This window comes from Fukomys damarensis, unplaced genomic scaffold (assembly GCF_012274545.1).
Source record: "Fukomys damarensis isolate Sample0158 unplaced genomic scaffold, DMR_v1.0_HiC HiC_scaffold_4, whole genome shotgun sequence".
Taxonomy (NCBI): Eukaryota; Metazoa; Chordata; class Mammalia; order Rodentia; family Bathyergidae; genus Fukomys; species Fukomys damarensis.
In genome coordinates, this window is record NW_022900916.1 from 66,335,046 (window position 1) to 66,361,235 (window position 26,190).

General features: G+C 39.3%; 1 protein-coding gene across 15 annotated transcripts in view; it reads right to left on the reverse strand.

The window, feature by feature from the left end:
• Positions 1–26,190, reverse strand: part of Adam22 (ADAM metallopeptidase domain 22) — a 198,934-nt gene that overhangs the window by 100,758 nt on the left and 71,986 nt on the right. For all 15 annotated transcript variants that reach the window (XM_033758657.1, XM_033758650.1, XM_033758644.1 and 12 more), the window contains one exon: positions 8,555–8,621. In XM_033758657.1, coding sequence (XP_033614548.1) covers positions 8,555–8,621 — 67 coding nt within the window. The remainder of the gene's footprint in view (positions 1–8,554; positions 8,622–26,190) is intronic.

The following is a 26,190-nucleotide window of genomic DNA, read 5'->3' on the forward strand; positions in this document are numbered from 1 at the left end:
CTAAGAGTCTGTGGAAAGACTTCTGTATTGAGAGTTCAAGACAGAAAGCATGTTTCTCAAATGTAAGGTACAGTTGTAAATAAATGCATTTTGGAGGGGAAATGCTGTTGCTGTGGTGTTCTAAAAAGAAACAGGGAAAATGAGATTTTTTTTTTTAAAGCCTCAGAATAGATTACATGGCAACAGTGGCTGTTGCTTAGATTCCATCTCAAAGACAGCCTCCAAAACAAAAAGTCAACCTAATCAGGTTCTTGAAAGGAAAATCCATCCTGTTTCAGAACATTCATCACTGGTGTGGTGGTTCAGACTGTCCCATGCTAACGCATGAAACATACCCTACTGCACATCAAAGCCTGATCTTTCTTTTCTTAATTGCTTATTCTTCTTTCATAGAAAGAAAAAGGGGCTGGGGACTTGGCTCAGTGGTTCTGCCGCCTGCCTCGCAAGGACAAGGACCCGAGTTCAAGCTCCGGTACCAAAAATAAATAAACACAAACAAACAAACATTTAAAAGAAAAAGGTTCTGCACATTTAATAGAGTTTTGAGAATCAATAAGGAAATTCAATATCCAGAATAAGCAAATGAAGATTAACCACGGTGTTGAGTTTTTCTGCGGCAACATTTATGTGAGACACTTGGACAGTTCAATAGCTCTTTTTGTACTTTCCCTGATCAAAAAAGAATTCAAGCATTTCTATACTATTCAATTGTATGCAAAGGAATTTGAGAAAAATGCACCTTGTAAGAGGATATGTTAAACGTTTTTTACAATATTGTATCACATCAAACAATGATTTGCTGTGGGTTTTTTTTTTTACACACAAAACATCTGAAAGATATATGAAGTAACATCATTTTTAACATTTTGAATTATTATTAGGAATTATATTCCTTAGAGAAATCTAGAAAAGCAGACAAGAGAAATTTTGAATACAAATAGTGATCTCAGGCAACTTTCTATCAATGCCATTCAGGTCCCCAGTATCTCCAAAATTAATCAGAGCAGTATCTGCGGACCTGACACTCATCATATTTAGAATTTTGTCAGTGATTTCTTGAGGTTGCCCTCTGTAATATTCTTTTTCCTAGTGTTGATATATTCATCATGGGGAAAAAAATAACAACAGCAATAAAAAAGAGTTCGGGATAAAAAGGGCATCCTGTTTTTTTTAAGGCGGAAGAAACAAGCTGGAAGTCTGACTTAGACGAATGAGTGCAGAAGGAATTGAGAGACCTGAGAGCAGCACCGGTTCCTGCAGGGAGATGGTGCTGTGCCCAGTCAGAAACGAGTCATGGAGCTGCAGCCCCAGGGAGGGGAAATGGACGCGAACAGCAAGACAGAGCCTGCTCTGTAGGAAAACCTCAGGCATTCTCCTTGCTTCTCAGTCCTATAACTCCGTTTCCAGGAATGACAGTGGCCATTTCAGTTCATCTAAAAACATAGATTAATGTAAATTACACTGCATTTCACCAGAGTGAAAGGTTCCCAGCAGTCACAATTCCCTCTCACCCGTGAGCAGACACTTTCTCTTCTGACGCCCGCTTCCAACACACAGCACTCCAATCCCTTTACCCATCTTCAGACTTCAGGCTTGACCCACACTCTTTGCTCTCCTGTGTGTCTTTCTATCGCCACCAGGAACATGAGTACAACCTGGAGACCGTGATTCTCTAAGCAAATCAAATGCACTTAATTTAATCAAATGAAACCACTTCGTTTGACTGAAGTTGAACCTTCAATCACAGTAGTTTAGAAATACTTTCAGTAAATAAAAATAGACAGTGGCCATGACACATGATTATCATAAGAGATCAAATAATTTAACAAGAAGTGCTATCAAAACGTCATTGGGATTTGGCTCAATAGTACTGCACCTGCCTCAAAATTAATGTTATTGATGACTGGTCATATTCTTTCATTGGTAATAGAATAAATCATGTATCTACAACAATGTCTGGTTGTACTTTTTGAAACCAAGGAAATCTGCTCCCTCCCCCATGGATACAAGTCCCTGGTATATAAACAGTCTTATTATTCCTCTCCTAGTGTCCTAAAATTCATTCTAGGCTACTTTCCTGAGATATTCATTCCAAGAAAAATAGCACACTTAAGACAGGACAGAAGTATATCTTCAACATCTTTACCCTGGGCAACTGACATTACAGAAAAACTGCCCAAATGCATAACCAAATTTGAGAGAAATACCTAAAAAATCCTTTAGTATAACACCATTTCAGTTTTTATAGCAATCCTATTTTACACAACACTAAATGTATTCTTTTTACTCTAAACATAAAATTGCAGTCAACATAGTCTAACATCTACCACATTACAAAGAAGAACAAAGAGAAAGATAAATTTTAAAACTTATTTTAAAAACCCAAACAGGTGAAACTAAACTATAAATACATGATTCAGCCATAAAATTACAAATAAAAGGAGGGCAAGACCACCATGAAAGTCAGGATGTGTCTGCAAGTTTCCCAAGAGGAGGAGGCAGAGCTTCGGGGGAGAAGCAGCTGGGAAGGGCTGGCCAAGCTCCAGGACGTGGGCAGGTAGGGCTGCGGGGTGCTGGTGTGCAGTGACTGATCAACCCATGCATGGCTGGATGTCAATTTCTTTGCCGGTGTTATATTTTATAGTTTAAAATATTTTTAAAATACAACTGCGATCTGAAAGATTCACCAAAGTGGTTTTTATGTATTTTTTCACACAAATGTATTCCCTTTTCCCACATTCACAGTCAAACCTTTAAATCAAACACACTGCACCTGAATTTTCAGAATTAAAAGTTCTATGATAGCTCAGCGGGGCCCTTTAAATGGACTTGTTTTTGGTCTTTATTTAAATCTAGTATAATTATTTTGATTATAGTCTCATCCCTTCAAAATATGTAGAACCATGCTCGTGATAACCAACACACAGAAGACAGTCTGTGCAGACTTCAGCTTCAATTTTACATACCTTTCCATTTTCTCAGCACCAACAGATACTCCAATTTAAAAAAACAAACCCCTCATAGGATTCTTAAAAAAGATATTACAAGCTAGTTTGTATCCTAACTGCAATATCTCAAAAATGTAATAGTATTTGCAGATAAGAGTTTTTGAAGAGGCAACTAAGTAAAAAGAAAGTCATTAGAGTATGTTCTAATCCACTCTCACTGGTATCCTCACCAGAAGAATTTAGGGTGCAGAAATGCACCCCAAGAAGACCACGGGAAGAGAGAAGACCGACTGAGCACACAGGGTTTCGGAAGAGACCAGCCCTGAGGACACCTCCATCTCAGACTCTGGCCTGCAGACTGGGAAGAATGCATTTCTCTTGTTTTATTATGGCATCCATAGCAAACTAATACATATAGGAGGTGAAAGAAAAGTAGAAAAATTTAAGACATTCTTTTCTTAAAAGGTATTACAGGAAAAGAAAAAGTATGAAATGCTAGAATTTTACCTGACCTAACAAATACTGAAAAGAAACACACAGAATTGAGTGGTTAATAAAGAAAAAAGATCTCTAACAGATTTGGCATAAAATAAAACACCCCTAAGAGCTAAGAACAGAGAGCAAGACACAAGAGAACCAGAATGAAAATAAATGACTTCTGACTTTAGGTTTTATGACTGGAATTTAACACTTGCAACATACTTTGGAGGAAAGGAACCAGGCCAAGAATTTTAAGTTAGATTTTTCAATGTACCAGAAACATGGATGTTATGAGTGAGATCAAAGTGGTTTTCTTTGTGTGTTTGTTTTGTTTTTGTTTTTTTAGACAAGTTCTCGCTGTGTAGTAGTCCATGCTGGCCTTGAACTGGCAATCCTCCTGCCTCGGCCTCTCAAGTGCTGAGATTACAGACATGTGCCACCACAAGTGGCCACGTGGTTTTCTACAGACAGAAACATCCACTGGCCCTAGAGATTACCTGAAGTTTGGATTCACCATTTGACAGGGATTAGGAAAACCACCAACAAAGAAAATGCAATTTGGAGGCTGCAAAATCAGCAAATGTGTGGTAATTTTGCAATTTGTGTTATTCAATGCAGCAAAACCTTGGATTATGAGTTAACTCGTTCCGTGAGTGTTCTGCAAGACAGGCAAATATTTCTATTAAATTTACCTTGACAAACAAGTGATGTCTTGCAATACTAGTATGTGACACTAAATGCCACAGGACCACAACCAAGCCAATGGCTGGTGCACTACTCGTTCTCTCTCCCCCTCTTTCCTCCCTTTCCCTCCTCCCTCTCTCCCTCTCTCTTACTGTGGGTGATCATCGCCCAACAGCAAGAAGTTATGGGAGAGATCTCATCTGCAGAGGAGGAGGAGAAAAAGGCAGAAGCGCTCACTTCAAATGAGATTAGGGAGATGGCAAAACGTGGGAAACAACGTGCAAAATTCTGTAGAAAGCAACACCCGAATAAGGCTGTAGCACTGTGAGTGATGAATCTGTTTAAGAACAATGCAATGTCACATTTCCACAAAATCCTTCAGAGGAAACAAAAGTATTGGATAGGTTCCTTGCTAAAGATGCACAAAAAGAGGATTCCAGCCTGGTGTGCTGGCACATACCTATAATCCCAGCACTGGGAAGCTGAGGCAGGAGGACAACCAGCAGTTCAAACCCAGCATGGGCTACGTAGTGAGTGCTAGGGACCTGACGCCGCCATCACAGGCTGCATTTTCCTGGTGCTTCTTGGCTCTTAGAATGACTTCATGCTCTTATCTTTAGTTTCCCTCCCCGCCAAGGCCACAGCGGTCCAGAGAAGTTAAACCTGTTTCTGCAGGACTGAACCCATAAAAGGCAACCTGGCCTGTGATAGGTTAAAAGTAGCCCACTCCTCCTAAATAAGCAATAGCCCAGCCCAAAACCAATAAGAGGACCTTCCTGTCTTTGTTCTCTTCTACCCCCTCTCTCTCTCTCTCTCTCTCTCTCTCTCTCTCTCTCTCTCTCTCTCTCTCTCTCTCTGCTCTCTATCTCTGCTGTCTCTCTCTCTGGTCTTTCTCTCTACTCCCACCCCTTGAATAAAATCTCCAGTTGGACCTCTCGGTGTATGTGGCCTAGCTGTTGAGCATCGCTGTTCCCTTTCAGTGAGAACTTGAGGAAAGAAAAGAAAAACAAAAAGACAAAGAGGAAAGAAGGAAGCAAAGAAAGAAGGGAGGAAAGGATGCCACTGAGCCAAAAGACATCAGACGATGATAGCAAAAGTCATCCTATACAATAATACTCTTCTCTCTTCTCCCTCGTAACAGCAATGAAGGTTTTCAAAAGTAAGACCAGGTTAAATTGTTTATTTTTCTTTTATATTCTGTATCTTCTCTATTATTCTGTATTATATTACAGTATTATAATCATTTTTAAATGAATTTTTGGGGTTCTGGAGTGGCTCATCTGAGTTTCCAGTATTTCTTATGGGGCAATTCACTGTGATAAACAAGTGTTTTGGAGTATAAGCATGTTCCCAAATGAATTATACTTGCAAACCAAGGATTTACTTATATTCACTGAATATCAGTGTCCTACACTTTGCTGATTAGGAACAAGTCTCCCCAAAAGGGATTATCTTACTCATCTTCTTCAACACTGGGACAAAATACCCAACCCCAGCAACTTAAAGGAGGAAAGATTTATTCTGGCTCATATTTTCAGTTCTTTGCCTTCAAGGCAAGAAGGACACAGTGGAAGGGACCAGCAGAAGGTGGCTGCTCATGCCATGGAGACAGGAAACAAGGAGCTGGGGTGGGACATGCACCCTTCCAGGTCTTGCCCCAGAGCCTGACTCTTCCAACCAGACTCACATCAGAACAACAGCGCAGCTCCCCCACTCCCTCCATGAGGCTTCACCTTCAGGAAGCCTGGCCCAGGAGTGCAGGAGGCCTTGGGGGACATTCTCAACTCAAACCCAAACAGCGACATTGCTGTAGGGAGAGCAGAGAGCTGCTTGCTAGGTCTACCCAGCATGCGCATAACCATGTTCACCTTCCATTGGGAGGCAAAGAGGGAAATAACAGAGGGCTGCCTGTTTCTTCCCCTCTTTAACAAAGGAATGAGAGACACTCTGCACTCTGGAAAACATTATCACACAAATTAGAGCAGTTAAATCATGATAGCAAGGATGACAATGAAACGAGCTGGAGGATCCAGTGAGATAATTTTTTTGCCACCTAAAAGCAAAATAACTCCATTATTCTATGTCCAACCTAGAAGAATCCTGATAGCCTCTTTTGCAGGATATAAATCAATCAGTCTTAAATTTGCATAATTTTCTGGAGAGACTAGTATGACTATTTCATGTAGATCACTTGTAAAACTTAAAATTTTATTTTTAAATCTTTACCAGTTAGAGATATGCAGAGTGTACAGGTTGAGCATCTCTCATCTCAAACTCCACAATCCAAAATTTCTTTATTGTCAACAAAATGCTCAAAAAGCTTCACATTTTGGAATATTTCAAATTAAGGTTGATCAACTAGTAAAGTTTACGCAAATATTCCAAAAATCCAAAACAGTGTGAAATCTGAAACATATCTGGTCCCAAGCATTTTTGATGAGGGACAGTCAACCCACATCCACAGATGCATTTACTGTCAAAACATCCTTGCAACTAAAATTTGCTCTAAAATACTCCACCTGCAACTGTCATACTGCTGGTAACTGGGCGCTGGATGACGGCTATGAAGAAGATCACTCTATTTTCCTTTTTTACTTTTTAACATGTTTGAAATGTCTTGGGCTGGAGACACTCTCGAGGGGAGAGCACTGGCTTGGAACACCTGAGACCCTGGGTGTGATCTCCAGTGCTGCCAAGAACAAATCTGTTTTTACTTAATGTATATAATAGTTGAAACACCCTATTATCTCACACTATAATTTGAATAGGACAACATAATTTAGTATGATTACAGGTAACAGTTTAACTTGATAGAGCTCCCTGCTAGATATAAAGGCCCTAACCCCACACCCTAAATGGCTCTTCCCAGCAGATAATAAATCACGCCAGGGAAACAAAGACCCAACTTTCCGACCATAAAGCTCTCCCACCTGTATTTCTCCCCACCAGGAAATCCAAACCTGCAGATGGATTTAAACCTCACCTCTGGCTGCAGCCAAACAACTACCTCCACTGTGCATAACCCTTACCTCCCCATAACCCTTGCCCATATAAAACCTCACCCAGCCAGTCCCTCCCCACTGCTCTCGCCATTATTTCAGACAGCCCAGCACCCCGTCCTCAATACCCCTTCCCCTAATAAAAGCCTAATTTCAGGCGTTCATGTCTCCAGCTCAATCCCCATCCTCTCATAACTTATAAAATAAAACTTATAACAGTACTATATGTAAAGAGAAAATGGTGAACATAAGCTAAACGGGAAAACAGCTCAGGAAAATGTTCATAACATGTCACAATGTTTACTACAAAACAAACAAGATGCATTGTAGGCCTATTACGGCATCATGTAGAAAATGTATGCACATTAGAATATAAGAAAACACGGAAAATGAAAACAAAGTTTCTCTCCTGGTAATGAGTTTAAGAGTGATTTTTCAATTTTGTCATACTATGCTGACATTTTTCCCAAAACAAATATAAATCAAATTGTAACCAGAAAAAGAAAACCGCTATTAACAAGGGGCATTTTAACCCAGAAAAGGCAGAATAATCTGTACATGATTCAAAAGAAATATGCATCTGAACAAAACTCACTACATTAACCAGTGAACAGAAAAAAAAGTGCCACAGGGTGCTTCTGGTTTCATATGCCCAAAGACTACATCAACACTGAGTTGGGGAAAAGCACGTTCTTGTGCCTGTAGCTGGAGGAGGTTTTCATTTGTGTGCTATGTTTTCAGCGATTACCTATGGTAGCCAATATCCTGAGATTTCTGTCCTCAGGTACTTTAAACTCCCGGAGATGTCCCCCGTCAACCCAATCATTTCACATTTTATCAGGGGAAAGCCTTTCACGCCTGAGTACAAAGCTATACACCTGCCCCGGACCCAACATTTCACATGTGGGTTCTCAATATTAACCAAGGCAGATTTCAAAACATATTTTCTGTGACATAATCTAAGAAAGAACTACTTCGGGCTGTATCAACAGTACAACATCTTTATCAATTCAACAAGATGTGAGCCCAGTAATTCCTACCATATCAGAATTTTTTCTGATAACTAAGAGTAAATTTTTTTTCACAAGTGGGTAATAAAATTTCTTACTAAGCCATAAAATATTTTTTAAAACTCAAACTAAGCCATGCATGATGAGCTATGCCTGGAGGCTGAGGCAGGAATATCCCAAGTCTGAGGCTACCCTGGGCCACCGTACTGTAGCAGAATAAAAAAGGCCGGGTGTGTAGTTCAGCAATGAAGCAATGACTAGGGTGTGCCAGGACCTGGCAATCCTCAGTAGCACAAAACAGCAGAAGCAACTACAACCACCATCCCTCAACACTGTAAATTAAGAGCATTGTTTTTTTAAAAATCTCATGATCAGCTGAATTTAAAAGACTGTCAAAGTTTCCCCAAAAAGAAGGAAGGAAACTTTCACTTACTTTAACCTCCACAATCTTCCCTCCACGATCAATGTGTCTCTCTATGTAATCAGAAGACAGCAAGTCACTGCAACAACAGAAATAAGGATTAAAGAGGACCTTGACAACGTGAAACATTTGAAAATTGGGATCAAGTTTAAACACATTTGCTTTAACAATCTTTCTTTTCTTATATTGAGACTGGGTCTCAGTTGCTCAGGCCTGGAGCTTGTCGTACCTGGGCTGTGTCCTCCTGAGCCGCTGAGATTACAAGCAGGCACCAATGCACACAATTTTAACAAGTTTTTAACCTTGAAAGACAAAAATCAAGACTTTGTAGGAGGATATTTCTAAAAGGAGCAAGGGTGAGCTAACCACATCACCTGCTGCCATCATACTGCTCAGCCAAAGGTAACTGCCCTAATCCTGTCATCAGTTCTAAGAAGCTATGACCAGCATACCATCATTCTTTTATTTTATGAAGAAACACAAAATTTCCTAACAAAATAATAAGAATAACAACATAGTTACTTTGCTTTTTTTTTTTTCCTTCGGTGGTACTGGGGATTGAATCCAGGGCCTGTGTATTGAGCTACATTCCCAGTCCTTTTTTGAATTTTTTATTTTGAGACAGGGTCTTGCTAAGCTACTAAGTTGCCCACATTAGGCTCAAGCTTGTTAATTCCAATATTAAAAAATAAAAAGGATAATAGAGTGATCTTCATAGCCATCATCCAGTACCAACAGTTACCAGTAGCATTTATTCTTAATGTTTTTCCTTTAGTCTTTTATCCAAGTTTTAATTGGCTTTTTCCCCCCTTGGTACTGGGGACTGAACTCAGGACCTTGGGCTTACCAGGCAGGCATGGTGCCATTGAGCTAAATGCCCAGCCCATTAACTGGCTATCTTACCTTACTATTATTTATTTATTTATTTTTGTCCAACAAAGTACTACACAGGTTGAGGCAGGGCTAGGAAAGGACCCATGAGGTAAAGTGCTTGCCTGACATACACAAAGCAGTAAATTCACTCTACAGCACCCCAAAAACAAACAGAGGGGCAGGGACAAAGAATCCTAAAAGAAAGGAAAAGGCAGAAACCATCAGCATTTGAAAGTAATTCCCTTTGGAAATCTCTTTGAAACAACAAACTTCTTCCATCATCTTAAATGTTCACACAATCTTAAATATGCTTGGGCCAGGATTTAGTTCAGTGGTTCCACCACCTGCCTTGTAAGCCCAAGGTCCTGAGTTCCATCCCTAGTACCAAAACAAACAAACAAAAACAACCTTAAATATGTTTGTCTTTAATTACACATATATGAAGAAACTTCAAGACATCATTCCATAATATAGTTTTTTAAACCACTACAATATAAATAAAACTATAATTAATAAGTAAAAAACGCATGAAGCTATACATCCCTAACGCTCCTGTATTTATAGACATTGAACTAACGAAAACCTTTTTGGAGAAAATTATAATTTTTTTATTATAAAAACTCTTTTTAAAGATGCTGTCACAAGAGGGAAAAATGAGAACCAAGACCTGTCATGTAAAGGTCCAAGATCCCAACGATGAATGTAATTGTACTGCACACCTAAAATGTACCAATAAACTCAATGAGAGAAAAATAAATAAAGAGGTACAAAAATAAATGCTCTGTCACCAACCCAAAATCGTCCCCATCATAAAAAAGTGCATTTCTGAGCACAGAACCCATCAGAGTATGTCCCGGACCTACAGCGCCTTGAACTGCAAGCAGGATGTGCAAAGCAGCATTACGTTAACACGAGCATCACGAAGCTGCAATGTCACTGCCCACAGGACCGCAGAGGTTCTGTCATTAGGGCTTACGTCCAGGCTTCGTCTGTCTTGAAATACACTTTCCCCTTTACTTTATGTGGCACTCACTAGGATGCTCTCATCTGCAGGTTACAGAAAACACAACTAAAAGTGGCTTAAACAACCAAGACATTTATCACCTTATTAAAAATTCCAGGACAAGTAAGTATAACATGAGTTTGCATTTGAGAACATTCAGTTCTGTCTGATGAATAAATTTGAGGTTTTTATAATTTAGGCACACACACTTTAAGTACAGATGAGTAGCTAGTAATAGGATGCTCTTCGTAAGCAGGACACATACAGAAAGCAATAGCAATATTCATGAAGTACCTAGGTAATAAATGCTCATGATATACTAAGTATACAAGAGACATTAAATATGCAGGATATACTAGATTTTCCTGTTTTTCAGTGTTAGAAGTCAACCCCAGGGCCTCACAGATGCTAGACAAGTGCTGTATCATTCCCATCCCCAGGATACATTAAATATATATAAGCAATTAATATGCATGAGTTCTTAATTTAACCACCCACCCACTGGCTCTATATAGGGCTTTTCAACTTTGACCCTACTGACATATTGGGCTGGATAATTCTTTGTCTTGGTAGATTATCTTATTATTACAGTATATTTAGCAGCATACCTGGATTTTAACCATTTGCTACACACGTCAGTCATGACAATCAAAAACTGTTTTCAAACATTGCTAAATGGGAGGGGCATGCTGCTGACACTTAGTCCTGCCACACGTGTTCTCTGTTCAAGAATCACAAGCAGAATCCACATGTGTCTGTCAGGCTAACTGGCAAGCTATAGCTACTAACCAGGCACACCAATCCTGTGTCTTTCAGATACAGTAAGTTGGGGCCATTCGATCATGGCCTCTGCCATCTCTGAGGCTTGGCCTAACCTCAACTCAGCAAGCAGACCATCAGTGGGACAGGCACATGCAGCTGAGAGGAACAGGATATACAGCCTGTGTACCCCAGGTTAACCGCACAACCCTCTCCCCATGTATACATTACTCTAAGTATGCTGTCTACTCCTTTCTTTCCTCTCACTTCTTGCTGTGTGACTGGTATCAGACTGGTAGCAAACTGCAATGTGAGGACTTCAATCTGGTGTGTGGAGGCTTCTGCTCCCTCTGCTCTGGGATAACTTACCTGGTGGCACTGGAAGCTGAAGTTAGGTAGAAGAGTGTAGGTAGTCAGAGAAGGCCAGGCCCTCGAGAGACAGGACAAAAGTAAAACACACTGTAACTGTGACCAGAGACACAACCGTTAGAAGGTAGGCCTCTAGATAAAGACAAAATGGCCAGCCCTGTATACATCCCCAAAGGACAAGATAAGAGATAACATCGGGTCTAATGAAGTCTAGATAGACATCAGCCACTCCCCTGGGTGACCAAGACCTCTGGACCCATCACTTCCTAGAAAGTCTTTGTTCCTTCCATGCACACTTGTTACGTGACTTGTTCCTCCACTGAATCACTATTACCTAAGTGACTACATGTGTAACCTTATTGGCTGATCATATAGTTTTAACCCATGTTGTACCCATAAGGTTATGCTTCATAAAACTTCCCTAAAAAGTGGGGTCCTCAACTACCAATTTGGGACCCATCCTGCCTCTAAGGAGCTGTCTTCTCAATAAACATTTCTTACTCTTAACCTCCATTATTCCTAGAATTCATTCTTTGATTTTAGAGAACACGAACTCAATGTATCAGACATCTAACAGGTTGAGACCATAATGTTTCCCTTATATCAATGTGAAAGTCCTAACAACATTTCCTATATCAATAATAATTTTCCACATCAAGGCATTTCTGGGGTTAGTTCATGTGGTGGCTCAGCACAATTAGTAAGATCAAGATGCATTCAACTTTCTATTCTACCATTAATCGGGATGGTTGCTGTCTTGTCCTATAACCGGCTTCTCCCATAGCTGCTGCAATTCTAAGCATCTTGTGAAAATTAGAAATAACCCAAGGTAAAGATGCTTTGTATTTCTTTAAGAGTGAGCAAACCCTTCACAAAAAGTTCCTAGAATTCATCTTCTCAAATATCTTCTCCCCAAACTTACAGGAAGGACTTTTGTCTCTGAGCAATCAAGATTCTCCTCCCTGACTTCCTTGAACATCATGACTACAGAGAGAGCTGACAGGAAGGAGCAAAGTACAGAGAAAGCATTGTCCAGTCAACTGACAGTTCTTTTCTTTCCTTTCCTCCCAGTCCTTCTCTTCCCTTTCCCTTCCTCTCTTCTTCTTCCAAGGTAATGCCACATATTTCATGTATTTCCAAAGGTTTCAGCAAAGAGTGAACCTAAACAGTAAAAAGACCTGCCTCAGACAAAACAGGCAACTACTCCAGCATCCGTGTCACACCTGGTTAACCAAGCACACGCTTGAAGGAGAAACGCCAGACAGACTTTTGCAAAAGACTGTCCCTAGCCTTGATACCAATCTGAAACAATCTCCCTAGAAGTGGGGAAAAAAACGCTACTACACAGAGGCAGTGTTTATTAGCACAGCCAGCCTGATTCCTTCTCTTAGGAATCTGAACTGGTAAACTTAGAGAGTAATCATTCAGTTGATGAAGGAAGGAAAAGCAGAAAGGCAGAAATAGTTAAAAGCACATGAGTTGCAATGGTGGTAAAGACCACAGTGAGAGCTGGATCCAGCCCATCCTGGACCCTGGGTATCTGTGGGATCCTACCCCAACCCTCATTATCAATGTTGAGAATGAAATCAAAGGCACCTAAGTAAAACACTCTTTAGAGGGCCGGGGAGTTAGCTCAGTGGTTCCCCTGCCTGCCTCGCAAGCACAAGGTCCTGAGTTTGATCCCCAGTACCAAAAAAAAAAACAAAAAACAAAAAAAAAACCCACTCCTTAGAGAGATATCAATTATACCAGTAATGATAATAATATTTTTAAGCAACCAGTACATCCTTCAGGTCTTCAAATTTCAAGGGAACATTTTCCTTTGAATTATACAGAGTATGAGTCACTGAAGGAATATAATAGCAGCAAAGAGAAACTTCTTGCTCAGGAATTATAGAGCTATTTCAACCAAGATTCTATCTACAAGTATGGCTCAAAAAGGCTCCATGTAATTTAAACCAAAAACAGCCCATGCAATTTGGTTGTGTTGGCTGGTAGTATTGTGCAAGTTTTCTGAGTGTTGTTATTTTAATTATTAGGCTGAAAAATCTTCTATTCAAAATGTCACTGCTTCCTCCACTGAACCATAAAATCATCCCTCTACTATCAAAGTTAGAATCTGAGTAAATTTTCTTGAAGCTTTTTGAAGTAATCAAAATTACTCTATATTCTTTCCCTTAGAGTATCCTTTTTTATTGTTAAGGTCTACTTAAATCAACTGTAGTTAAACAGAGGATCTCCTTAGCATAGAGGAAATTTTATTTTCATGTAAATGGATAAGGTACAATTCTCATCATGCTAAAAACTTATTCTTTACTGATGTGTGTGAACACATCTTTTTGAACTTCGAAAGATAAAAGTAAGTCACTTTCAATCAAATTCTAAAGGTCATTTTCTAAAGGAAGTAAAGAAATGTTTAAAATTAGAAAGGTAGGGCCAGGGATTTAGCTCAGTGGTTCGGTGGCCTGCCTTGCAAGCGCAAGGACCAGAGTTCAATCCCTGGTACCCCCCCAAAAAAATTAGAAATGTATTCTGAGGTTCCCCCTACCACCTTTTTTAAAAATTTGCATCCCACAGCAGGGCCTGGAATATAACAAGAAAAAAAAGCAATGTAAATATTTCAGTCATAATAATGACTATCTTTTGACCAGTGGGCAACTGTCATGAATCAATGCAGCTGGTATAGTACAAAGGTTTCAGATTTAAAAACAAAAATACATGTTTGATTTCTATATCCAAATTTAGGTTATTTAACCTTTATGGACATAATGTGCCCTAAAAAAACTATCTAAAATGGAGATCGTACAGCAGTAAACCACAAGAGAAGTGATTTCAATTGTCCTACTCCCTATTTACCATCCAGACTTCACTTCCTTATTCACCGAGAAAATGGAAACAGGACAGAATTCCTCAAGCTCCAGGCCACTCACACTCCTATTTCTGAACCTGTCTCTACCTGGCAGGCAGCCCAAAATCAACATATCGATGCATTACTCTCCCTGCCAATCCCCTGCATTCAATTCCATGTTCAAAAGACATCTGTGTATCAATCAGATCATCTACATAAGTCTCTAAGACTCCCGAGGACCTCCACAACTAGACACGAGAGTTTCTAGGCATTGTTTTTTCTTTTATTGTGCTGCTGAGATTCAATCCCAGAACCTCCTCTGAGCCAGGCTAGCACTTGATCACTGAGCTACATCCCCAGGTCCCTAAGAATCATAAAGATAGAACTCAGACACTCTCACTCAAACAGAAGGCTATTAAGAATCTGCAGGGCACTGTACATTCCACAGGACCTTAACTCACAGTCCGAGTCGTGAGTCTATCTCAGAAATATCTGTGGAGTTGTTCTGATTACCAGGCTGAATCCAATGAGTTGACACCCCTGTCTCAACACCAGGATCTCAAGGACTAAGGACTGCTTGGTAACACCTATTCCACTCCTCACTGACCAGGACTGTCTTCTGCAGTCACCTCTTATTACGCCCCCTTTACCGTAAGTGTGTGAAACAGACTAACTTTTTCAGCTCAAGATCTGTAATCCTACCCCTTAAGAAGCCTTTCTTGACATTGGGAACTAATTCAGATGATGAGAACCTAAACTCTTGAGTTCTCCTCTGATGCTATGATGTAGGTGAGTCCAACCTGTAAGCCACTGGTTGAACATGTCTATTAAAAACTTACATTTTTTTAAAAGGATGCTTTCTAATTTATATACATTAATTATATTATATATTTTATATGCAGCCTAAGACAGCTCCTCTTCCCTCAATGCAGTCCAGGCAAGTTAGGAATGTCCTGGCCACAGATTGCAGACAGATGCCTGCTAATGAAATGAGATGTTTCAGGGGTCATTCTGGAAGAATTCAGTGCATTTTGCACATGCAGTGAATGTAAATACATTGTGGCCAAAGGATGGATTGTGGATGATTAAGGATGGCTACACATTTGTTGTCACTCCTCTCCTAGCAAAGTGCAGAATCATCTCTCCTCCCCTTCAACCTAAGAACTTCACGTAACAAGTAACTCTGAGATCTGCAGCCTCCACTTCACACAGGTGGAACTCTCCTTTTTTGAATGCAACCACCATGCACAGTTTGGAAGCTAAAAGAACTCCATCCAGATTCATGCAGAGGAGAAACATGTCCTAGCTGACAATACATTCAAATAGCCAATCGAACTGGTACCAATTTCCAACCTTGGAACCATTTTGGATCTTCCAGACACAACTGTGCCCCAGTTGATACCACATAAAGGTTTCTGCCCAGTTAACCTGCAGAGCTATGTAAAGCAGCTAGGTGTGGTGATGCACACCTGGGAGGATTGCCACAAGTCCATAGCCAGCCTGGACTACACAGTGAGTTCAAGGCCGGTCTGAATTATGTAGTGAGACCCTGTCCCCAAAAAGGATATAAAACAAAACAAAACAGAAATTGTGTACAATAACAATATGCAAGGCAACAGGCTGATTACGCCTTTGTATTTTAACACTCAATGATGGTTATATTGCACAATTGACATTGTGTTTTCCTTAGACAAGTCGCCTAATCAAAAGATTTATTGGACGTTTCAATTGTGAAGTTTATCAGAAGAAAAGAACTCAGAAAATGGAAGCTTTAAAATTCCTAATTTCATCATTTTATTAAAAATGTATAATTATTACATAATTATAAATTCACAAAGTCTTTTTTAAGAAAATACTCTTCTCATTATCTCCATTCCCTACATCTTTCCCTGGTCCATTATTCTCCTGTAATTTCTTACTCTCTATAACCAAGAATAAACTTCCCAGATCCTTCTGGCAAAGTAAAATCTTGCTGAGAATCCTCACTACAGAGAACAGATAAAAGTCCTTAGACCTTCAAACCAGTGAGAATTCACCATCCATTCTTTAGCTTTGTTTTATGCCAAAGCTGTAATCTACTTCTTCAGCATATAATAACCAGTATTTAAAATTCCCAATTTGTTTAAGCTAAATTAAATTGACACTCCAGAAAAGAATTAAAAGCTTATCCACAATATACTTTTTGTTTTTGTTTTTGTTTTTTGTACAAGGGATTGAACTCGGGACCTCACTCTTGCCAGGCAGGAGCTGTGCCATATAAGTTAATTTCTGGATGAAGTTTTATTACTTTTCAATCTATACAATAAAAACTCCTTTCCATGCTCATTCAAGGAACTTTTTGTACATCCTTGGACTAAAAGGTAACACTACTTCCAGGTGTGGTGGCACATGCCTGAAATCCCAGCACTCAGGAGGCTGAGGCAGGAGGATCGCTGTGAGTTCAAAACCAGCCTGGGCTACATAGCGGGTTCAAGGTCAGTCTCAACTACATACTGAGACCCTGTCTCAAAAAAACAAAACAAAAAAACAAAAAACAATAAAAGTAACACTATTTTAGTTATGGTCTACTGAGTTAAGTTATAATCTAATGAAAATTTTCAGAAAGCTTTCAGTGTGTATGTTAGGACTAGGACATTTAGACTAAAAGTGTATAGGTGAAAGCTGAGATGGGCACTACCATTAATTTTAGCTCTTATTTATAAGCTCTTTATTCCAATAAAACAAAGGTTTCCAAGCATGGCTTTGTAGTAGAGTCACAAGATTTTTAAAAAGGAAGACAAGAAAAGAGAAGAAAAAAGAAAAATAGAAAAGCCTGTGCACCACTAAACCCACCAAATCAAAATATCCTAATTTTATTCTGATATAAAAAGTCACTAGACCATAAAAGCATAATCAAATTAACAGGTGACAAACAGTGTATGTAGCAAATTCTATTACATATAATTGTGTTTGATGTATTCTGATTGGTGAAACTCATTATGACTTTGAAAGCCAAGGATATTGGGAAAAAGAGAACAGCAAAGTAATTTACACAGGTCTGGGTGAAATGCGTGGTGGGTATTCAACACAGGGAAACAGTCTCCTCTCCAATACAGTGACATTAAGGGTTAACTGCAAAGTTACCCAGATTTCCTATGAGTATCTAGAAATAGAAGGTTTGGGTATTTTTTTAAAATTGAACTTTGGGTGTAGTTCACATAAATTATATGCATTGAAGATTTCAATTTTCATATTTATTACTTTAAAATTAGGCAGCAAGCTAGAACAAGCCTCAAATTCTATGTATCATCAACTGCCTAATCTTTACCTTCCTGCTTCCTTGCTCTCTACATCCATATTCCAGATGCAAGACCGTATCACTTGACAAGGCTCCATCATCCGAAATCGCAAACAGCCAAGGGCTCAAAGTAAAACTGTTCCCCACCTCCCCCTGGACAGCCCCTCCCTGGCAAGAGATTACCAACCACCTACCTGCTGCCGACACTCACAGCCTCACTTCGTCTGTCTAATCGGGACATTTCTCTCAGTCTACATCTAGCACCTTCAAAAGCTCGGCCTTCAGGCCACCACTTAGCACCAGCTCTCCAATCTCTGTATGTCTCTGTGCCCTCCCACAGCTCATGCAGAGTCTAAGATAGCGTGACGATGCCTTCTGGAACTACACACAGCCATTAGCAAAATCCATCCTTTACTGCGTCTCCTCCCTCTTCCTGGACTGTTCCTGTCACTATATTGCTCTGAAATCAGCTTTTCCCTATAAGCACTGTTTCCCCTGTAGCTCCATTAAGTCGGGGCTGCACCATCCTTCGTAATGAAAATTCGGCGGTAGAGGAGGGACCTTTTTGCATATCATTGCCAGATTGTGCTATTTTCCTTCATTCCACTAAAACTCACTCCACTTTGTATGCTGTGCCATAAAACAGCATCACCTAACATCCTTCCTTCTGGACACGGACTTCCAGTCACTTCCGCTCATCCTCTGAAAGTTTTCTTTCTTGGCTTATGTCATGTTCTCCAACATCACTCTCACTTACTCGTGATTTTAATACTGCTCAGGTGGCCTTTCCAATTCTGGCTTCCCAGAACCTTGGCCTCATTTCATCCAGTGACCTTTTCCATCTCATCCACCCAAGAAACCGTGGCCATCCCTTCCCTTCCTGCCCACTACATTCCCAATTCCAAACCTCTCCGTTTCCGACTACCTCCATTCACTCTAGCTTTCTCCTCGAACACGCCGTATCAGTCCTTTCACCCTGATAAAACCCATAATCCATTCAGTCCCTCAGTTCCTACATGTCTTGCTCCCTTCCTTGCTCAGCCCGAATGCAGTCTTAAAATTCACTACTTTGCAAACCTCCCCACTTTGCAAAGTCTCCCACGTGCGACTGCCCTGACGAAACCAGTGCTTTTCCTTCCCCATGACCACTCCGGGCAGCTGAATGAAGCAGAGAAACAGCACACCGTTCTGCCAGCCGTGCTCACTTCACCTGCAGCCACAACCCTGCTCCAGCCTCCCAAGCGCTAGGATTTCAGGCATGTGCCGCCACACTTGGCTTAGGAGCTTTTCTGCTGTTCTCTTCTCTCTCAGCTATTCTAAAACTTCACTCTTTCATATCTTCTTGCAGAATTTCTTTCATTTACTGTCATAAGCAATCAATGGGCCCTTTCAATGTAAAAATTCATGTTCTCCAGTTACAAAGAAATTTCTTAAAATTACTTCTTTGAAATTTTTATGTTTGAACTTTTTATTACACTTATGAGACTCCTACTAGTCAGATACTTAATGTCTTTCCCTGAGACTCAAGTTTTTGTCTTCTCTCTCCAATTTTCATTTCTTAACCTTTTGCCTTATTTTTCTGGGAGAGTTTTTGTTCCAATTATGTTATTCAATGCTTCTACTGGTTTTCTCTTGTTTCTACTATGTTTTCTAATTATTTTTTCCTCAATCTCTAATACTACTTTCTTGTTTCATTAGAGGTAATAATTATCTCACTAAATATATTATAATAGTTTGGGGTTTTCCCTGGACTTTTGTTGTTGTTGCAGCAGAATTCTTTTCACCTGCTTGCTTTCCCCTCATTTTGTTTGTCAGTGTGAGTGTGCAATTTGTTGTTGTTGTTGTTGTTGTTAGATGCTCTCTTCAAATCTCTGGCAATCCTTGGCCTCTTCATTGTTGCTGAAAGTGAAACACCAGCAACCATCCCAGAAGGTCTTTAGAAAACAGTCAAGGTGCAAATAAGCTCTCTGGAGAGAGGCAGAAATATCATTAGAAAATCCCAATGAAAATCTCATTGTCTACACATTCTTTCTTTTTTTCATTTTTTTTTTCCTACCAGTATTGAAGATTTAACCCAGGAAGTGCTGAGCCACAGCCTCAGCCATTTTTATTAAATTACTTTAAGACAAGATCTCTTTCACTAAGTTACCTAGGCTGGCCTTGAACTTGGGATCCTGCCTCAGCCTTGGGAGCCTACTAGGATTACAGGGATATGCCACCATGCCAGGCGTGGGCTGTGCATTCTTTACCATGGGCTGAACATTTGATGTGGGAAGTGAGCCTCCCATCTTCTTGACTGGAAAGCAAATCCTGGCACCCATTCAAAGACCCAAACAGGACAGGGATGACAGACCAACAATTCAACAGGCAGGCATCATCACCACAGTCTCCCGCTTTCAGTACTGTGCAGCGCTTGCTCTCGGCTGTCTGTATGTCCAAACCAGGGGTTCCACTTGTTCTCCTGCTTATGCCAGGAAAAAGGAGATACATTTCCCTGATTGCTAGGATGTACAGAGGATAGCTTCTCACTGCTCCTTTTAAAGCACCAAACTCACGATACAACACATTGCCCGTTGTGTCCTCTACTTGCTAAAACTAAAATTCTCTTTCTGACATTCTCATTTCCATAGTATAAGCCTATGCACTGGAAGCCTGCTTTTGTTTCTAATCAGTGGAATTTCAAGTTATTGTGGACACTGTGGGTTCTTCCAAGTACTCATAAAAAAAGAACCATCACAATGAAAAGGAAATCCCTCCCCTTAGAGCAGCAGGACTGTATGCATTATGCACGTCATGGAGCAGTTTTTGTAGACATCACTTCCAACAACAGATTCTTGCCCAGAATCCAGACATGAAAATATGCTATGTCCTCTGAAAGTGTGGCCACTAAAAAGTCTGTAATTCTATTTGGTTTCCTTAATCATCTGTTATCTTATTAATAATATTTAAACAGATATCACTTATGTAAAATAAATAATTGTTAAGCCAAAAGAGTAGTGCTGGCCCATCTCACTCCTTCCACGTTTACAGATATGGAACAAAATAAAACACAAGTACAACTGGCAGATTTGCCATTTAAAGTTTTACAGTTTAGTATATTTTAAAAATTCATATAACTTATTTCTCTTTTCCATGCCACACTACACTTAATTTTTCCGAGATATCTGGTACTGCTGTTTCCAGAATTTTTCCCAGGTTCTTCTTCAAGTAGAAATTCACTTAGCTTTCTCTACTCTCTTAAGTCAGTTACCAATGTCCACTCCTGCTGCATCTTCTCAAATCACACTGATGACTCTCATCTGTTGTTCTTGTTTATTGTACCCTCATTGTCATTACAACAGTGAAGATTCAACCTGCCATCTCGCCAGAAACAATACGTCATTTTAAATGTTGATCTATCATGAGCCTATAGTTGGGTTTGTTTGTTTTTGGGTTTGTTAGTTGTTTTCATTCTTAGTATCTGCAGTACACAATGTCTGCATTCCCCATGTGGAGCTGCACATGTACAAACACGTCTTAATTCCTTTTTCATCCCCACCCCCCCATCTCTCGATCCTATTCCCATTTGAGAAAGATTTACTGCCCTTCCTCCTCTTAACCACCTTTTATTTTGATCTTTATTTTTACACTGGGCTGTGTGTGTGTGTGTGTGGTACTGGGGATCAAACTCAGAACCTTACATTTTCAAGACAGGCACAGTACCACAGAGCTAAATCCCCGGGCCTCTGGGCTTCTCATATAAGAGAAACCACGTGATATTTAAGTTGCATGTCTGATTTATTTTATTTAACAATATGGTCTCAAGGTACATCCATTTTCCTACAAATGTTTTTATAATACAAAATAAGTGGATGAAAACCAAGTCTGCGAAATCTAGGTAAAATCTCGGCATGAAATGCATACCAAAGAGTAGAAAATTAAAACTCATAATTTGTCTTGAGTCTAGTCCTTAAAAGGTAATCCTTCTGCCCTCTCACGTTTCAATCTATTCCTTTGGCTGTCATTTCTTTACCTACCTTTCAATTCCACGGAGATTTCCAGCTATCTGTCAGTTTATAATTACTTTTGATGAACAAATGGTAATTACACCAACTCAAGCAATTTTGCCTTGGTTGTACTACAATGTTCAGAATGTTGAGATTTTTTAAAAATTATAACAGAATACTTGAGTGTAGTCAATTTCCAAACTGTCATCTGGAAATCCTTTTCACTTACAAAAGTGATACTGTAATTGCTCAAAACTTTGCTAAAATCCTCTTTTGGAATCGCCTTCAGAGACAAGGTGACACACACACACACAAAAAAATCAGCATCATTATTTCCTAACTGTATCTTGTGAGTAACAAATACAAGTTGAGTATCCCTTACCTGAAATACTTAGAATTAGAAGCATTCAGTTTTCAGAATTTTTTGTTCAGATTTTGGAATGTTTGCAAATACATAATGAAGTAGTTAGAGGACGGAACCTAATTCTAAGGACAAAATTTATTTAAGTTTCATATACACCTTATACGGAGCTGGGATGTAGCTCAGCGGTAGAACACTTGCCTAGCGTGCATGAGGCCCCAGACTCAATCCCCACCAGTACCAAAAGAATAAAAGAAAACATAACAAATGTTAGTATGGTGGTACCTACATGTTGGCTAGCCACGCAGAAAGCAGAGGTACTAGGATCCCTTGAACCCAAGAATTCAAGGCCAGCCTGGGAGCACAGTAAAACACTCTCTTTTGAAAGGGCAGATAATAAGGTCTCACTCACTATGTAGTCCATGCTGGCCTTGATCTATGTAGCTCAGACTGACCTCAAACTCATGATCCTCCTGCCTCAGCCTCTTGAGTGCTGGGATTACAGATGTATGCCACCATCCCCAAGTTGCATCTGTTTGACTATGACAAGTCAATGAGATCAAGTATGGAACTTTACACGTGTTACATAAGATTGATGCTCAAAAATTTTGTACTGTGGAATATTTTTGGATTTTAGATTTTCAGATCAGAGATTATATGAAATTAGTCAGGCTAATCACTCATACTAGTGCAAACATGATTCTGAGTGGCTTCTGACTGCTTCCAAACTGAAATACTGTATATCCAACTGATATTATTCTACCAAGAAAAAAGTTTGAAAATATGCTAGAGACTTTGACAGGACGTCCCCCAAAAGACTTAACATTGGTATGAACAAGGGAACTATTACTATAATAAATGTAGTCTCTTGGAGTGATAGCTTTGAAGAGACAACTCACTTGCTATCCAAGGTTTGAAAAACTGGTTTTAAAAAAAACCATTACTTCAAAACCACTCCTAAAACTGACTTAAATATACAGTACGAAGAACTAATCACAATCTGAGGTTATGACCTATGTTGAGTTCATTTCTATTTTCCAAAGAGCTTAATAATCATGTCAAAACTGCAAACATGAAAGTTAAATATGCTTTTTCTCCTATATTCTTAAACATTTTATGAATCATCTTTGGGAAAACCTTTTAGGAGTGAATTATCCTGTGGAAAATTACTGAACCTTTTGCATCTGAAATATGCAAAAGAAGATTAAGATCTAAAGGGAGAAAGTGATATATATAGATAAATATATCTCTCTATATATGTTGTCTATCTATACCCTAGACACAGATTACCTAAGGGCTCTGTTGTTTTCACAACTACCTGATAAATCACACTGTATTCTTCTCAATCTAAATTCAGCCACCAATCCAGGAAAAGAAAAACAATGTTTTCATTGCTGCCTTTAAGACACAGATTTCAAATTACGCCTTTATAAAGAAGAAACCGGGCATAATACTAAAGTTTCATGTTCAGCTACAAAAGGAGAGGCCCTGAAACAAAATAATCTCTGCACAAACATCCAAATGAAAAAGACTCAAGATAAATCTACATCACTGACATTTTCTTCCTATGACTCTCATTATCACTAATTTTAGACTTCAGTGATGAAAGAATTAGGATTTGGGGAGAATATTTTAATAAAAATTAATCAATGTCCTTGCCTACTAAGAGGACAAAAAGGAAAAAAAAACTTATGAATAGTCTATGAAGATATACTGAGAAGTATAAAACTGTAAATTAACAAGGACTTCATTAACATTTTTTTAAAATGCAATAAAATGAAATGAAATGTAAACAGGACTAGGGATTGCACAGGACTAAAGAAATATTTCATAAAATGCCTCAGAGTCATTTGCGCAGGCTCCTGGGACAAGAAAAATGGTATCTAGATTGTAAAAGTCTTGAAAGAGACTGGCAGTCAAAAATACCAAGAAAAGCATTTGTCATAGTTAGAGGGTGGAGATTAGGAAAACTGGAATATTACAAGTCAAGGAGAGATAAGCAAAGGATAGGGGGAAGAACAAAGGAACTACTAGTAATAGTATCTGCAATAAAAGCACATAATTAAGCATGGAAAGAGTAAGAAGAGTGATCTGAGACACCTCACTTCCTTAGAGAGCTCAGGGCTGCACCACATTCCTGGATTCTCACCTCCCAGTAAGAAGGACGGGGTTGCCTGCTTAGCATGACAGTAGTCCACATTTCTGAACTGAATCCTTACAAATCTGTAAATATTTTCCTCTCTTGTCCTCCAACTGCAACTGATTAGGGGTAACTAAAATGACAGAAAGCAAAACTGGGTAAGGGGAGATTGTGTGATCAAACTGTTTAAACACAAATACCACATGTTCCCGTTCATTTCTGGAAATCAGTAAGTCAGCCTCACAGAATTACGGAATGGATTAGTGGACGGCAGAGACAGACAACCGTGAGAAGCAGGAGGAACAGGATGAAATTAAGAGGGACTTCGAGGGATTGGAAAGGGTGCTGACGGCAGTGGGGAGAGGGGAGGACTTGGGTAGAAGGGGGGTAGATGGACACAATCAGTGCAAAATATATGGATACGTGGAATTGTAACAATAAACCCCATTAATCTGCACAATTAGCACATGTCAATTTTTTAATATACATAATGATCACATTCATCACCCAGAATTTGTACCTGTACAGAATAAAGAACTTCTTTTTTTTCCCCATTCCCCTCTTCCCTTCAATTCTTCTCTCCCTCTCCATTTACAAAACTTTGATTCCATTGTTTTTCTTACATTTTTTAAACCCCTCTTCCCATCGTTCTATTCCACCTCCCTCTTCCCTTGTTCCCCTTCCCATTTGAACATTTTCTTACTACTTCCTAATAGCTATCCTCTTTCTGGTCCTGATTTACCAGTTGGGTTTCTCACACAAGATCAACAACGTGATATTTAAACATGTGTGTCCAATTTAATTCAACTAAAACTACGTTCTGAAGGTGCATCCACTTACCTACAAATTTCTCAGGTTTATCTTTGTGTCTGAGTAGTACTCCACTGTACATAAAAACCACATGTTCTTTATCCATTCATCCATTGACAGGCATGTTGGCCATTTCCAAAGTTTAGCTGTTATAGATTGTACTGCTATAAACAAGGGTGTGTATACATCCCTGTGGTATGATGCTTTTCAGGAAGATACCAAGCAGAATAATAACTGCGACAAATGGAACATCTAGCTTTAGTTTTTTGAGGAATCTCCGTATTGATTTCCATATTGGTTGTACCAATTTACAATCTCAACAACAGTGGAGAAGGGTTCCTTTTCCCCCAGAGCTTTGCCTGCATTTGTCAACGGTTGATTTCTTCACAACAGCCATTCTTTTTGGAGTGAGATGGAATTTCAGAGTTGTTTTAATTTGCATTTCTCCAATGACCAGAAATGTTGAACAGTTTTTCATATATTTATTTGCTTTTTCTACTTCTTCAACTGAGAAGTGTTTATTCATTTCAGATGTCCATTTTTGACCTGGGTCTTTAAATTTGGGGCTCTCATTTTGGTGAATTCTTTATATATTCTAGATATACTAATAAAAAATTTTCCCATTCTAGGGGGAAAAGTATTCACTCTGTTGGTGGTTTCTTTTGCTGTGCATAATCTTCTTTTTCTCTTTTTTTTTTGTACCAGGGATTGAACTCAAGTCCTTATGCTTATGAGGCAGGTGGCAGAACCGCTGAGCTAAATCCCCAGCCCTACTGTGCATAATCTTCTATATTTGATGTGATTCCAGTTGTTGATTCCTTTTAATATTCCTGTATGATCAGGATTTCATTTATAAAGTCTTTGGCTACACCTATTCTTCAAGAGTTTTACTTTATCTATCATTCAGCAAATTTAGATTTTAAATTTGTGTCAGACTGCATGTTCCTTCTGTGTATTCTCATTTTCTATTTTTCTGTTGTTGTTTGTTTTCCATGTTGAGCCTTGTAAGTTGCATATGGCAGGTATTTTTATTAGTAATATCAAGACCTCTTTAGGTAATGACCGCTCTTCAGAGATGTTTCTAGGTGTAGCTCATTTTTGGCCTTTGAGTCTTTCAAGATCCTAAGTCTTCTGTTTATTAGGTAGGAGAGTTTGCAGGCTGATTGGCCTACAGTTCTTTGGTACTGGGCTGTAATACTGTTTATGGCTGCCAGTCAGTCTA